The sequence below is a fragment of the Marmota marmota genome, unplaced genomic scaffold (assembly GCF_001458135.2).
Source record: "Marmota marmota marmota unplaced genomic scaffold, marMar, whole genome shotgun sequence".
In the NCBI taxonomy this organism is placed as follows: domain Eukaryota; kingdom Metazoa; phylum Chordata; class Mammalia; order Rodentia; family Sciuridae; genus Marmota; species Marmota marmota.
The window spans coordinates 4482828-4497585 of record NW_025999990.1 but is presented as its reverse complement, the minus strand read 5'-3'; the positions used below and the strand labels follow the sequence as shown (position 1 = coordinate 4497585).

At 38.7% G+C, this 14758-nt stretch overlaps 1 protein-coding gene across 2 annotated transcripts in view; it reads left to right on the top strand.

Moving 5' to 3' along the window:
• The window catches only part of LOC107139454 (regulator of G protein signaling 7 binding protein), a 99223-nt gene that overhangs the window by 69686 nt on the left and 14779 nt on the right, over positions 1-14758 (top strand). For both annotated transcript variants that reach the window (XM_048806105.1, XM_048806107.1), the window contains exons 4-5: positions 10808-10955; positions 13941-14011. In XM_048806105.1, coding sequence (XP_048662062.1) covers positions 10808-10955; positions 13941-14011 — 219 coding nt within the window. The remainder of the gene's footprint in view (positions 1-10807; positions 10956-13940; positions 14012-14758) is intronic.

Below are 14758 nucleotides of genomic sequence, written 5' to 3'. Positions count from 1 at the left end.
GTTTCATTCACTTTGTTGGAAGAAAGTGGAGCCAGGTTTCTAAGGGAATTAGATGACACTATTTTGACTGTGGCTTTTCCCTCCCTTTCTCTCCACCATTCAGGCAGTTTGGCAACACTCCCATTCTGAAAGGAGCCCCTTCACATGGGAACGTGTTCTTTCCATCTTTGTTATCCTCTCCCCTTGCTATGTCAGTGGTCTCTCTGACCCTGCTTGCCTCTCTATCATAGCCTGTAACAAAATTATCCTCAGGCCCTTGAGGTTCTGTCATCCTTTCTTCTGCCTAAGATAAGAGGGGTCCTTCTCCCAGCCTGTGCCATCATGGCATATATAGGAATAAATCCACACAGAGAAAATGTGATCACAAAATGGAAAAGACAGAGAAATGTTAAAAGTTGAAAAATGTTTTTTCAAAATCCAGTTTGAGATGCTCTAATGAGACATTAATGATCTGCTATCCAGCAAACACAGAAACTCAAGACAAGAACAGGACATGGGCAGTAAAGATTCACTGTCTTCAGCAGCATAGCAGGAAATGCAGAGGGAATGATCCACATCAATAAAAGAAACAAGCAACATAAAGACAGAAATAGAATATAACCAAAACACCTTATTTTCCAATGCAATAAGGCATTTGATCCTAAAACAGAATAGTGGGTTAGAAGAAATGAAGCAGAATAAATCTTAAAATAGAAAGTATGGTTCAAATTCTGAACTCTAGAAACATGCATTCACTCTTTGAACAAATATTTATTAAGCACCTGTTATTGTTATTGGTGTCCCCCAAAAGCTCATGTGTGAGACAATGAAAGTTTAGAGGTGATATAATTGGGTTATGAGAGCCTTAACCCAATCAGTGCATTAATCCACTTGAATGGATTAAGTAGGTCTAACTGTAGTCAGGAAGGGTGATATGGAGAAGGTAGGTCTCTGGGGGGGGGGTGCCTTTGGGGTACATATGTAGTTCCAAGTGAGTGGAGCTTAGTCTCTCTCTGCCATGTCCTGACTGCTTTCCTCCTTCACACCTTTCTGCCAGGATATTCTGCCTCACCTTGGGCCCAGAGCAACAGGGTCAGCTGTCTATGGACTGAGACATCTGAAACTGTGAGCCAAAAATAAACTTTTCCTCCTCTAAAATTGTTCTTGTCAGGTCTTTTGGTCACTGAGGCAAAAATCTCAGTGATCAAGGCTGAATAAGTCCCTGTTCTTATGGAGCATATATTCTAGTAGAGAAGAAAAGAAGGGAGGAAGGAAAGAAAGAAGAAAAGAAAGAGACAGGGAGAGAGAAAGAAGGGGATATAGAAAGGAAGAAAGAACAGTAATAGTCAAACTTTCTAAAAAATCCCAAATATTAATGAATACAATACAAATAATTTAAAACAGAAGAGATAAAGTAATAGCAAGTGACTGGGTGGCTACTTTAGATGGGACAAAGTTTTCTGAGAACATAATTTTGAATCTGACTTGAATGACAAAAAGGAAACAACGTCATAAACATTAGAATTTTATGTAAAAGACCCAAGACCAGAAGATGGTAGTGTTTGAACAGTATAAACACAACCAAATTCTGTAATCCAAATGTAATCTAAATCATCTATTATTCTCATGTCTTCATATATTAATGAATAGAACTATACTGTCACCTTTATCAAATTAGGTGTCACATAAAGAATAGGTTAATAGTACTGATAATAGCTTCCACTTACTGTGCCCTTTTGCTTGCTAGATGCCTGATGTATGGTATCTCATTTTACCCTCAAGAATATTTCCTTCATTGTACAGATAGAGTAACCTGAAGCTCAATGAGGTAAGTTGCCTGAGGTCACATGGCAAATTGGTCCCACTGCAAAGTCTGATTGGTCTACCACATTAGTCCTTTTCCATTAAACTACGTCAGGGAAGGACAGCAGAACATAGCAAATGGAGAAATAGAGAACAGTAGCACAGTTGACCAAATTTTATTCACATATTTGGCTTATTTAATGATAATGAGAAAATTTCAAAACCATGTTTAATGATTAAAACCCATCATGTGTTAGTTTCTTACCATAATGCTAAGCTTGGAGACTTGCTTTTAAGGATTGGAGGGAATGTTAATTCATAGATTACTGAGTGATTTATATTAATTCATAAAATACTGAATGATTTATAAAATATTTTACATTAGATAAAGACGTTTAGTTCTGGGCTGGGGTTGTAGCTCAGTGGTAGAGCGCTTGCTTAGCACGTGTGAGACACTGAGTTCAATCCTCAGCATCACATAAAAAATAAATAAATAAAGATACTGTGTCAAAAAAACATATTGTATCATTTTTAAAAAGAAGATTAATTCTAAGAAGTCATTGTATTCAGTAAAAATATATAAATAAAATGAAGTATTCATGGGAGCCAATGGAAACATGATTCAGTCATGTCACCCATTGTGGAAAAGTTGGAATTAATTAATTATATAGCAAACACATCTCACACATTGTTCTGGTTGTCTTTAAAGTATGGAATTAGAGAAAAGCCTCATAGGGATCTCCTTTGAATGTATTTTCCTTTGTCTTCTCTTCTTCTGCATTCTAAGGGAATCCTGTGTATCTGCTTTCTCACACAGATTTATGATGCCACCATTATGGGTACTACTTTGGGGGCAATGATGGATCTCCAGTGCCATATGAAGCACAGAGAAGGCTGTAGGGCAAGGGGCAGGGTAGAGTACTTTATCTCTTCTGATTTGGAAAATGTTTACTTATAAGTGTATGGCCAAGATTGGAGCTCTTTTTATTTCTGGCCATTTGGGGTATTTTTTGTTTTTGTTTTTATTGGGTTTTATTTATTTATTCATTCATTTATTCATTGTGGTACTGGGGATTAAATCCAGGACCTCATGCTTTCTAGGCAACCGCTCTACTACTGAGCTACATCCCCAGCCCTGCTTTTTGTTTTATTTTGCAACAGGTTCTTGCTGGCCTCAAACTTGTCATCTCCCTGCCTTGGCCTCCCCAGTACCTGGGATTACAGGCATGAGCCACAGGTCCAACATCTGTGATATGTTTTGCAGCACTAAGAATATCTTCTTATCATCGAAGAGTCTTTCAAACTATGGTTTAATATAAATAAACAACTAACTTAATTGATATAATTTTTTTTCTGTGTAAGTCATATGTTTTCTAGTACATGAGAGCAGAAAGATGGATTGTTAACAAACATGCTGCATTTCCCCAGTGCTTTCCATAATGCATGGAGTTAAAAAGCACTGACCCAAGAGAATCACTATTTGGATAAACACCTATGCATTTGATTAAGCCACGTTCATTTTTTTTTCTCAATTCAGTCAGTATGAAAACTATTTTAAAAGCCTTATGTGTGTGTAGATAATGCACAAAGGACATATGAAATTTGCCCTTAATATCAAAGAAATGATAGGGCAGTGATATAGAATTGCTCAGAGAAGATTGGTTTGTTTTATTTTTATTTCTGGATAACTGTACTCAACTGGATAAAATTGACTTTTCTGGACACTAGAGGTCAAACTAATGACCTCCAAAGAGATAACTGTCCATGGCAGTGCCTTCTGTAAGCTGGGGACAAGCAGGAGAGCAAGAAAGAATGGAAAGGGAAAAGAAAGAATAGAGAAAATACAGGAGAAAGAGGATTGGAGAAATAAGGAGGAAAGAGGTCACTAGAGTAGGGGTGATGAAGGAGCCCACTGGTGCCAGTGCCTCGGATTTCTGAGGTCAAGGGTGCTCAGTGGCACCCTAGATATGGCCCCACAATCAGATGTGGTTTTGTTATTCCTAAATGACCATTTCTCACGAATATAAGAATAACCAGCCCTTTAATCTGGTATGTGCTTCATGGGTGGTTTCCTTTAACTTTTCTTCAAACATGCCTCTTATATTCTCCATAAACAGGCTAAAAATACATGGAAATCCCCAAGGATCTGAAAGCAAAAATCTTTGCAGGACCCTAAGGAAAGTGGCCAAGTTCGGATGTCCTAATTCTAAACAGTGACACAGCCAACTTAGTATGATTTCAAGGTGCTTTGAGGGCTCCCTTCCCCCTTCTTACCTCCATTCCCCCCCCCCAAGCAAACATTTGTTCACTGAGGCCTGAAATTGACTTTTTAAGGGACAGAGTTTTTTATTTTATAATAAGAACTATTTTAAATGCACATTCATTCTCTTGGGCAAAGCAAAACTTGGACTTGAGGTTTCCATTTTGAAGCATGTTGATCTTTTCTTAAAAGAAGCACAGGCAACCCACCTGCTGCAAGAGGACGAATGCCCCCTTCTGAGTTCAGCCAGGCAAAGGAGGGAAACTGGGCATGGAGTTCTTTAACTGGTTGGTGGAAGGGTCTTCCACTGGCTCCTTAATGTGGCTTAGAATAACTTCCATAAACTGACTCTGTTAACATTTCCAACCTCACATCTCACCAGCAATACCCTCCCTCAGCTTCCCCTGCCCCCTGCATATCCTGCCCTGCCACACTCAAGTCAACTTGAACTATGTTGAGGAATCTCAACTTACAGTCCTTTCCAGTATGTCCCCCTGCTTGGGACATATGACCCTTCCTGCTTGACCCTACACCCGTCCCTTTTTCCTGGCCCATCCCTGCACTATATTTGGGTCACAAGTTAGATGTGATTTCTTGAAGGAAGCTTTTCTTGATGCTTCAAGGCTGGGCCACTCAATATGTCCCTCAAGCATCTCCATTACACCCACTCCATGTGTCCCCCAAGCATCTCCATGACACTGATCATGTGCACATTACTTGAGGTGTTATTGCCTGGCTCCGTGCCTGCCGTTCTCTCTTGACTTTTATTGCCTTGAGTGTGTTCACTATTACATCCCCAACATCCAGTACAGTGCCTGGAGCAGAATAAAGTTTCAATTAATGATTATTGAATAAGTGGATGATTGCTTTCATTTCTGCATCTCTTGTCAAAAGAGAGGGAACGTAATTAGAGGAAAAGATTATCCAGAGATGCTGGACTGAACTGATACACATATTTCTCTTCCTACACATACACATATTTCATACACATATTTAGAATCCATTTAAATAACAGAAAAGTATATAATGAAAAGAATAAATCCATATTAGCTCTTGTATTTGTCAGGATGAGATAACTGCTATATTTAACAATACCAAATCTCAATAGATTAGAACAATGAAAGTTCATTATTCACTCATGTCCAATGACAGAGCTGGGGTGGGGCAAAGAGTATTCCTCTATTCATTTTCTGCACATCCAATGTTCAGAGAGGAAAAAAGAAAACATGGAGGATTCTAAAGGAGAATTTTTAGGCACCAGTCTAGAAGAGAGGCCTACATCACTCCTGCTAAGAAAGGGTTCACTGGCCATAACACTTTCACATGACCCTTTCTAATTGTAGAAAAAAAAGAAAACACAGGTTAGCAATCACAAAACTCTCACAACCCTGAAAAACAAAGGACAACTTAAGCAAATCAGAAATTTTGAGAAATTTCTCAAAGCTAGGAGGCAACTGGAATTGAGTTGGTAGAAATAAAAGAACAGAGGAATCCATAGCAAATAAGAAACTCAAGAAGAAATTGAAGCGGGAGAAAATTTTTTTTTGCAAGAAATCAATTCCAGAGACATTTTAAACTCAGTCAGTAAATACAAATCATAGGAAAGATTTCTGGAACTGTTGTCAGGGAAATTAGTTTCAAAATTGCATTCCGGAAAAGCTGGGCTACCCCACACTGAGCAGCAGACTGTGTCTGTCCCAGGAGGATGTCTGGTGTCAATGTCGGTCCTGGGAAGCAAAGCCGAATAGAGTGTGAAATCATTCTGGGCCTCCATAAGTACAGCAATGGAAGGAAAAGAACCTGAGCTCCAGACGATGGTGGTTTTTTGCAGACATAATTGCTCAGTGTATCTCACTGAAGTGGAAATTCTAACCAGGAAACTCAGAGCAGACATGGGGCATAAAGAACAAGCAGGCTGCCCAGGAAGCCTACCACCAAAGATGGAAAACCTTTGCATCCAGCCATACACACTGCTCCTTTTTCACAATTACCAGAAGGACACAATTATAAGAATAATAGGCAAACAGAGATCTTCAAAGACATATCTGAATAGACAGCCAGGAATGACCAGATTTTTAAGAAAAACCAGCTCTATGAAACGGTGCTACCAGATGCAGCAAACAATTAATTCTAGAAGAACAAATTTAAGGTGATGAAAATTTAAAATACATGTAATCAATATATGCAAAGAGATTTATGAGTCTGTCATATACATAAAACAACAATTGTCTGCAACAGATAGGAACCAGTCATATTTGTAGGAAATACAAAGTTTTATCAATGAAAAACTCCTTAGATAAGTTAATTAGTGTTGGGTGACAATTCTCCATTAGTCTATTGCATTTTATGGGTTTTACAAAGTAAGGTACTAATTGCCCTTTGTTTTATACTATCTTTTCAAGGATGCTTATTTAGCAAATGTCTTGGAAAATAGAGTGTATCCCTCCAGAGTAAAGCATAGGCTCTCTATGCAGTATAATTAAAACGTTTCCTTCTGGAGCAAAGGGCAGGCATGCTGATTAAAGACTCCAGAACCCTAAGTCACGGTTCCATTGTTGTCACAGCCCACTGTGTGTGTAGGTATCATTTGGCCTTCTTACATCTCTCTCTGAGAACTAAGACTCAGAAACCCAGCAAATACTTATATGCTGGCTACTGCTATTCTTTTTTTTTTTTTTGGTACAGGATTGAGCCCAGGGGCACTTAACCATCGGCCCACATCCCCAGCAATTTTTTAGGTTTATTTTGAGACAGGGTCTCACTAAGTTGCCTAGGTCCTCTCTAAGTTGCAAAGGCTGCCTTTGAACTTGTGATCCTCCTGCATCAGCCTCCCAAGCTATTGGAATACAGGCATGCATTACCACACCTGGCTAGCTACTGCTATTCTGTGAGTAATCAACTATCTTTGTCTCTGACCTAGGAATCTTATGTTGTCTTCCACTATCTATAAAATTGTAGCAGGCTAACTTGAAAGTAGGGTAAAATCTCAGACCTGTCATAGTTCTTTAAAATTATCATAATGGAAATACTGAAAGCCTAAAATAGTGAAATGAAATATCAAGTCAAAGTATTCTCCCAGAATTTGGCCCAAAAGACAAATATAGACTATTGGGGAGAATTAAGAAATGTGAAAGATTCAGAGGCTACTCAAATATGAAATAAGAATTCTGAAAGAATAGAATTCAGAGAAGTAGAGAGTCAAGAAAAAGAGAAGACCTTTTCCCCAAATCTAAAGTAAGACAGAAATATTTAAATTAAAAAGATCATACTGTCTCAGTGAATCACCTTTAAGATTATTTACTAATCACAAAGGGGAACAGGTGTTATTATAATAGTGAAAGTTGGCAGAAACCAACTTAGCAAAATTAGCAGCATTAATAGTGGGCCAACTGAGTCATGTGTTTTTGATGTGATGCACCAAGAAGGATTCAATATCACTTCTATGATATTCTTGCCAAAAATGTTTACTCTGAATCTAGACATGTTGAAACAATCAGAAAAATCCAAATGGAAAGATATTATATCAAACAACTGGCCTGGACTCTTCATTCAAAAGCATCCATGACATGAAATTTTAAAAGGTGCCGGCGTTGGGGGGGCTGGAGATATAGCTCAGTTGGTAGAGTGCTTGCCTCACATGCACAAGGCCTAGTTCAACACACAGGCAAGAATGTTATTCTAGAGAAAAGGAAAATAAAGAAACATGCTAACAAAATACTTTGTAGAGTCCTTAGTTGGGACCCTCAATTAAAAGGAATTATTGGAATATTTGGGAAACTTAAATATTAGCATATTAAATAATAGTGTTGTATTGAATTATATTTAATCAAAATTTGGGGGCTGGGGATGTGGTTCAAGCAGTAGCACGCTTGCCTGGCATGCATGCGGCCCGGGTTCAATCCTTAGCACCACATACAAACAAAGATGTTGTGTCCGCCAAGAACTAAAAAATAAATATTTAAAAAATTCTCTCTCTCTCTCTCTCTCTCTCTCTCTCTCTCTCTCTTTAAAAAAATTGAAATTGTTTTGTCTAATAGTGGTTTTGAGGTTATGTAATAAAGCACTCTTGTTTTTCATGAGATATATACTAAAGTATTTTAGGATAAAGTGTCATTAATGCTTGCAGCTTACTCTCAAATGATTCATTACAAACTACTTTTATATATAAAATCTATAATATTTTTTAAAATAAAAGATTAGAAAAAATAAATTTCAAATGCCAAGAGAAACTAATACAAAGAGGACTCATACCCAGAAATATTTAGGAACCTTTATAGAACTCAAAAGTTTGAAAATTACATCCTGAAAATTTTTCAGGGAGCCATAAATAGGCTACATACCGAGCATCCCTAGGTATAAATAGAAGACAGAGAACAATGTCATCCAAGTTCTTAGAGAAACTTAGTTTGAACATAGATTTCTACATCCAGCCCATCAAAATTTGAGCACAAAGAAGAAGAGGAAGGGGAAGATGTAATTTCAGTCATGTAAAGACTAAGAAATTTTGCATTCCAAAGATCTGCTCTGAAATACTTAGGCAAGGAAATGTTCCACAAGTGATTTGAAAAGCAGAGAGCTGTACTGGGGGAGCCCCACTTTTGGCCCTCTTCAAGATCTCAACCACTCCTGCTCAGGCTCACATCCTATGGCTAACTCTGCCCAGAGGTGGGTGGCAAATGGACTGACTGCATTGGCCACACTCTAACAGGAGACAAAATGCAAATGCTTTTAAGAGATCATTGCCCTCCAACTGTGAAATGGTAATGGGCTAAATTATGTGTTTAATTAATTTCCAGCTAACAGCATACCATAAAATTGAGAAAACAATTCCTCAGGCAAGTTCCATCCCTCGGGATCAGTGTGCATAAAGTACGCACTAAAGGATCAAAATTTCTCATCAGTAAACTTGTGTCTGTCCTTTGGATGAATGTTCAGAGGTCTATTTCTGCTGTGGTCTGATGAAAGGTGCAGTTACCACTTATTGGTTTGTCTTTTTCTCCTTGTGTTTGTTACCATATGGATTAGAAATTTTTGCTAGTTCTTTTGGATCAGGAATCCAAAGAAAAAACTTGCTGTTAGATTTTTACCATGAACAGCCATCCTCTTCACAAGTTAGAGTTTTTTAAAGGAAAAAAAAAAACCACAGCAGGATTAGGGAGACTGAGCTAACAAATAATGAATGTAGCTTCAGTCTTGAGAATATTCAGTGATATGGACTGAAACAATATTTAACTAAGCTAGAGCTGTGCCTGCATAATAAAAATAGAATGAAGCAAAAGAGTAAAAGACACAAAATAGGTACCTCTTAATCCAGACTACATAATATTGTACAACAGCTTTACAATGATTTGTATGATTTTTTTAATTTTAAGCTCCATGAACTCTATTTCTTTCTTTTACCTCTTATATTTCTTTTTAAAAAATATTTTTAGTTGTAGATGGACACAATACCTTTATTTTTTATTTATTTATATATGGTGCTGAGGATTAAACCTAGGGCCTCTCACGTGCTAGGTAAGCACTCTAACGCTTAGCCACAACCCCAACCCACCTCTTATTATTTCTAGCATTAATTTCAATGCTTGATACTGAGCTGACACTTGAGAAATATTGTGAATTAATAAATAAGTGAATAAATGAATGACAATGCCAAGTTTAAACCCCAGTTCTGTGGCATTATTGGCCATTTCCATGGTACCCAGTTATCCTACTGTGGATACTCAAGGCAGAATAAAAGACATTAACAGAGCATGCCTGTAACACAGACTACCATTTAATTTCATATAAATTTATGACTGAATCAATTTGGCTATTTGTTTCCAGAAAATTCTTACTTTATCTACTTAAGATCAGTCATGCTAAATACAAGTCTTAGTGGATCATCAGTATGTTGCTGTGGACAGCTCCCAATACAAGGCCCTCCATGGGACACTTCAGTTAATGGCATTTTACTGCCTCAGCAGTAAAGCTGGATGATATGGCTGGACTGTTTCCTCATAGAAGAATGCACTAAAAGAGGTCAGAGAGCCAAGGAATTGAAAGGCAGATCCAAGATCTCTGTTGCAGACAGAGAGAATCAGTGTCTAAAATCAGAGGGAACAGCAGGAGCTCCCATTCTTCCTGCTGGGTGTCACCTGTTCCTGGCCCTTTCACCTCCTGCTGCATCTGAGACCAAAACGCAGCATGGTTTCACAGGCAAATTCCTCCCCCCCAAGCTAACTTGATATAACTCAAAATAGGCTACAAGGCACTAATAGTCCACTAAACACAGGAACCTTTTTAATTTTTTTGCTATTCTAGGGATAAAACCCAGGGACTGGCACATGGTAGGCAAGTGCTGTCCCACTGAGATACATCTCCTAATCCGTTTTCTTTTATTTTGAGACAATCTCACTATATTGCCCAGGCTGGCCTTGCATTTGTGATCCTCTTCCCTCAGCAACCTAAGTAGTTGGGATCACAGGCAAGTGCCACTGCATGCAGCAGGGACCTTAATTTTATCTTCATCTTTAGGTTACACTGACCTTAAGAATCTTTCCCAGATGTTGATGAAACATCTCTTCCCCCGCCCTCACACACACACAAACACACACACACACACACACACACACACACACAACAATTATTCTGTTACTCAGAAAGCTATTAGATTTAATGTAGCATTTGGCTCAAAGCATAGCCAACTTTTGCAATGCCATCCTGGATATAGAACTTGCACTTATGATTTCTTACCCTTTCTCTTTGCCAACAACTTCTCTGCCTTAGGAAAGGAACCTGGTGGGGGAATGAAGAGTTTGGATTGCAAAATTGAGGAAAGTGCTGAAATACCTGCCCTAGAGGACTCCTCCTCATCCCCCACAGATAGTCAGCAACATTCCTGGCAGGTTTCCACAGACATTGAGAACACTGAAAGGTAAGTGGGAAGTTACCCTGAATAGACTTCCAATCCTCCCCCAGCTAATGTTCTTAGGGGCCACAGAGAGTTGAGAGTTTTCTATTTCAGGTTCAGAAGAAACAGCTTTCTTTGGTCTGCCAGAGAAGTATAATGCTGGCAGGGACCTTGGAGACTGTTCTCATGGGCAGATGAAAAAACTGAGATGAGAAAGGGTAAGTAGTCCAAATCCTACAGGCAAACAGTAGCAGGACAGTAGGTGCCAGCTCCTAAGACTCTGCTTATCCCTCTCAAGTATGCTCTATCTCTGTAGAAGGGAGAAAAGTAGCTCTATATACTGTCATAGTTCATCCACCAAACTGGTTCCCAAATTTCTATTTGTTTAAGAGGAAAAAATCCAAAGTCATGCAAAGACGCTTCTAGTGGATTTTTAAATTTCGGGTACATGGAGTGGCCTATTTAGCTGAGCATTCTGTCCTGTTCACAAAGGGCATTTCATGGAGCCTCCTCTTACTTTCCCAGAACGTAGCTGATGGCCCCTTAGTGGCCAAAATGAGTTAATGCACTGTCATAAGTAGGAGCTTACTTCTAGAGGGTGTTTTTTTCTTGGGAAGAAATTCTACAATGATTCTATTTCATTTGAGGAAAAGAAGCAATAATAATATCATAACAATAAGTGTCATGTCCTATCTAAAGGCTAAAAATGGTGTTCTGTGAGGCAGAAAGATGAGACTCTTATTTATTGATTTTCACACTAATATCTGTACCCTTTGCTACTAATGTCCCCAGAGTTGGCACAGAGCAGCTGAATGAATATTGGGCAATTCCACTAAGTGTTCTGTGTGTGTAGGGTTGACTCATTGACAACATAATAAACATTTTATTTTTTTACATTTAGAAATGTAACTTCCAATGACATTTATAGCCATTGTAGTTCTACTTTTAGATTGTAATATAATTCTAAAGCTAATTACTGAATTTCTGTGTTTATAGAAAATTGAACTATGTGGTGATTATGTGCTATTAATAAAACTTGGATTTTGTAATAAGCTTGGAAATCCAACAATTCAAACAATAAAACTGTTTGGCTCAGTTTGATAAAACTGTAGACAAATCATGAGGTAGTGATTTATCTTAAGTTACAAAATAGAAGATTCTTTGTTCTGTTCCCAGGGGGAAAAAAATATATATATATATATATATCTCCAGAATGCCATAGTCAGAGCAGAAACCATCAGTAAAGCCATTTTCCTTTTCAAAGCACCTTGCACAGCAGCTATAGCCACACATTATAAGTTTTAAGAAAGCAAGCTGTGGATGGTAGTAAGAACAGGGTAATAAGCCCACAGTGCTGGCTGTATTTCTGGTCAGCCTGGAAGTCCAGATTCTGGTTAAAGGAGTGGAAAAGAGTGAGGGAAGTAGGCACAGGATTCCTGGTCTGGATGTGGCTTCCTCAGCTCTCCTGGATTCTCTGACTTGGGCCCAAACTAGTCTGTGCATGTAACTCTCCAGGAAGGCTTTTTAAAAACATTGAGGCCTGGGCCCCACCAGAAGCCAAGGGAATCAGGGTCTCTCTGGTGATACTCCTGTGCAGCAGTTGGTCTTATATGGAAGCAGAATATACCCCTTGAATTTATGAAGAGAGGGACCTTTTTTTTTTTAATCTCATCTGCTGTCTGCTTGCAGTGCTCAATGTCACAGTGTGACATTGAAACATTTCTACAGACCTGTGTGCTGCTTTCCCTTCCTTTTCTAATCAGCAATTCCTGAGATTTGAGCTCCTATTCACATCTTAGTCAATTCTTTTGAGGAAGAGGTCCCTTGGGGTCTCTAGTGCCCACGTCCCCCCCCCAAGGCAGTGGCCCTCAAACTGTGCTTAGCAGAATAGTGGTGTTTTGTGAAAGGGACTGAGAGTTTTCATACCTGAAGTTAAATGGTGGCTCTCCTAAATGCACAAGAAAAATAAATTAGTGGATAGAATTTCTTCCACTTTAGAATTGTCTCTGCTCCCAAACTTAAATCTATGGTGCCTATTAATGCTAGCCTATTCTAAAGTTGATTAAAAGATGTATCTGGTTTTTGCATCAAATTATTGCTGTTTTAGATGAAATCTACCACTAGGTCCCAAGATTTTAAGAGCATTGTCTCTCTTTGCACAACCACCTTGATGTATGTGGGTACCACTGTCCCAAACATTTGAAAAGTCCAGTTTTCCCACTGCACTAGGCTAGAAGCCCCTGAAGTGGTTGGTTTCTCTACAGTTCTGGGGTGTTATGATCACATTCCACTGAGATGAGGGAGGATGTTGGAAGTATGCAGTGATATTGCAATAGACCATAGTGGGGAGCCAGGAAGTTTTGAAAAAGAGGCTGGTGGCTACAGGAAGACCAACCCGCCCCCAGGTGGTTTCTCTTTCTCTCTTTATTAAGAGCTCTTCTCTAGAGGTTGTAGAATTTGTCATACTCTCCCATCATTCAATTTAGTAAACATTGATTCTCACAAATGCTTAATACTTCATTATGCTGAATTCCAATCACAGCAAGGAGAGACTTGAACCTGAGCAAAGAACAGTGAGGAACCTACACAGTCACCACTGCCTCTGACCAGAACCCCAGATATCACATCTCCCTACCTCCACCCCTGCTCCCCAATTGTTGCATTTTGTATGTCCTTGGCCTCTCACTGTAAATCTGAAGCATTGTCCTCATTACCAAAGGCTCCTCTCTGATATCAGCCAGGTGCATTTGGAGGCAAGGATGAAGTCTCCTGTAGGACACTATCCTGTGGAAATGTTCCTCAGAGTAGTTCTCTCTCCCACAGGAGCTGACCCCATCTCAGATTTTTTTCTTATAAAAGCAAAATAGATCCAATATTTGCCTACTGAAAAAAAAAAGAGCTAGTACAACTAGGCACAGATTCTTGCCTTTCAGTTGTCTCATAGAACAGACTGAGACTTCATTTTAGAAATTTATAGCTGATTACTCTTTCTTTTTATCAATTTTACAGAGACATGCGAGAAATGAAAAACCTTTTAAGCAAACTCAGGGAAACTATGCCTTTACCATTGAAAAATCAAGGTGAGTCTTGTCATTTATCTGTGTGGCAAAGGATGTTTTAAACAAGATACATAACTTGGAACTTATTTCTTGAGAAATTAAAGCGGGTGTTTTCCAGAAACAATAGAAAACATTAAGCATACATTTATCTTCCTTGGAGGAAATGTAATCACAAAATTGCTTTGAACTGGGTAGAGAAAACTCTGACCTAGAAGCAGATTTCTCCCCGACTGATTGCATGCGGTGGTGAGCACTATACCAGATGGGGTCACACAAAAGGACTGAGAATGTGGCCCTTGTCTCCAAGAGGTTTGCAGCCTAGGGGACAGACTTAGGAATACTTCCAAAGAAGATCCCTAATATCTACATGTCTAATTATTTAAAAAGTAATAGTAATACTTAACATAAATTGGGAACTTACCATGTCACCATCCTGTATACATACAGTAACTGTACTAAATTATTTAATTATTTTTGTGAGTGTAATGCAGGGGATTGAACCCAGGGGCCTCACATGTGCCAAGCAAATGCTCTATCACTGAACCACCTCAGCTGCTTATTTAATTCTAACAACTTTGAGGGAAATATTATTATTTTTCCGAGGTTACAGGAAACTCAGACATAGAAAGGTTAATTAACTTGTTTAAAGTCACACAGACTGTAAGTAGAAAAATTGGGATGTAGAGGCGCAGGTAGTCCATCTCCAGAACTATCTTGAAGTAGACATCCTAACAGAAAAGGAGGGGATATTCACCAGAAAGAGAGAAG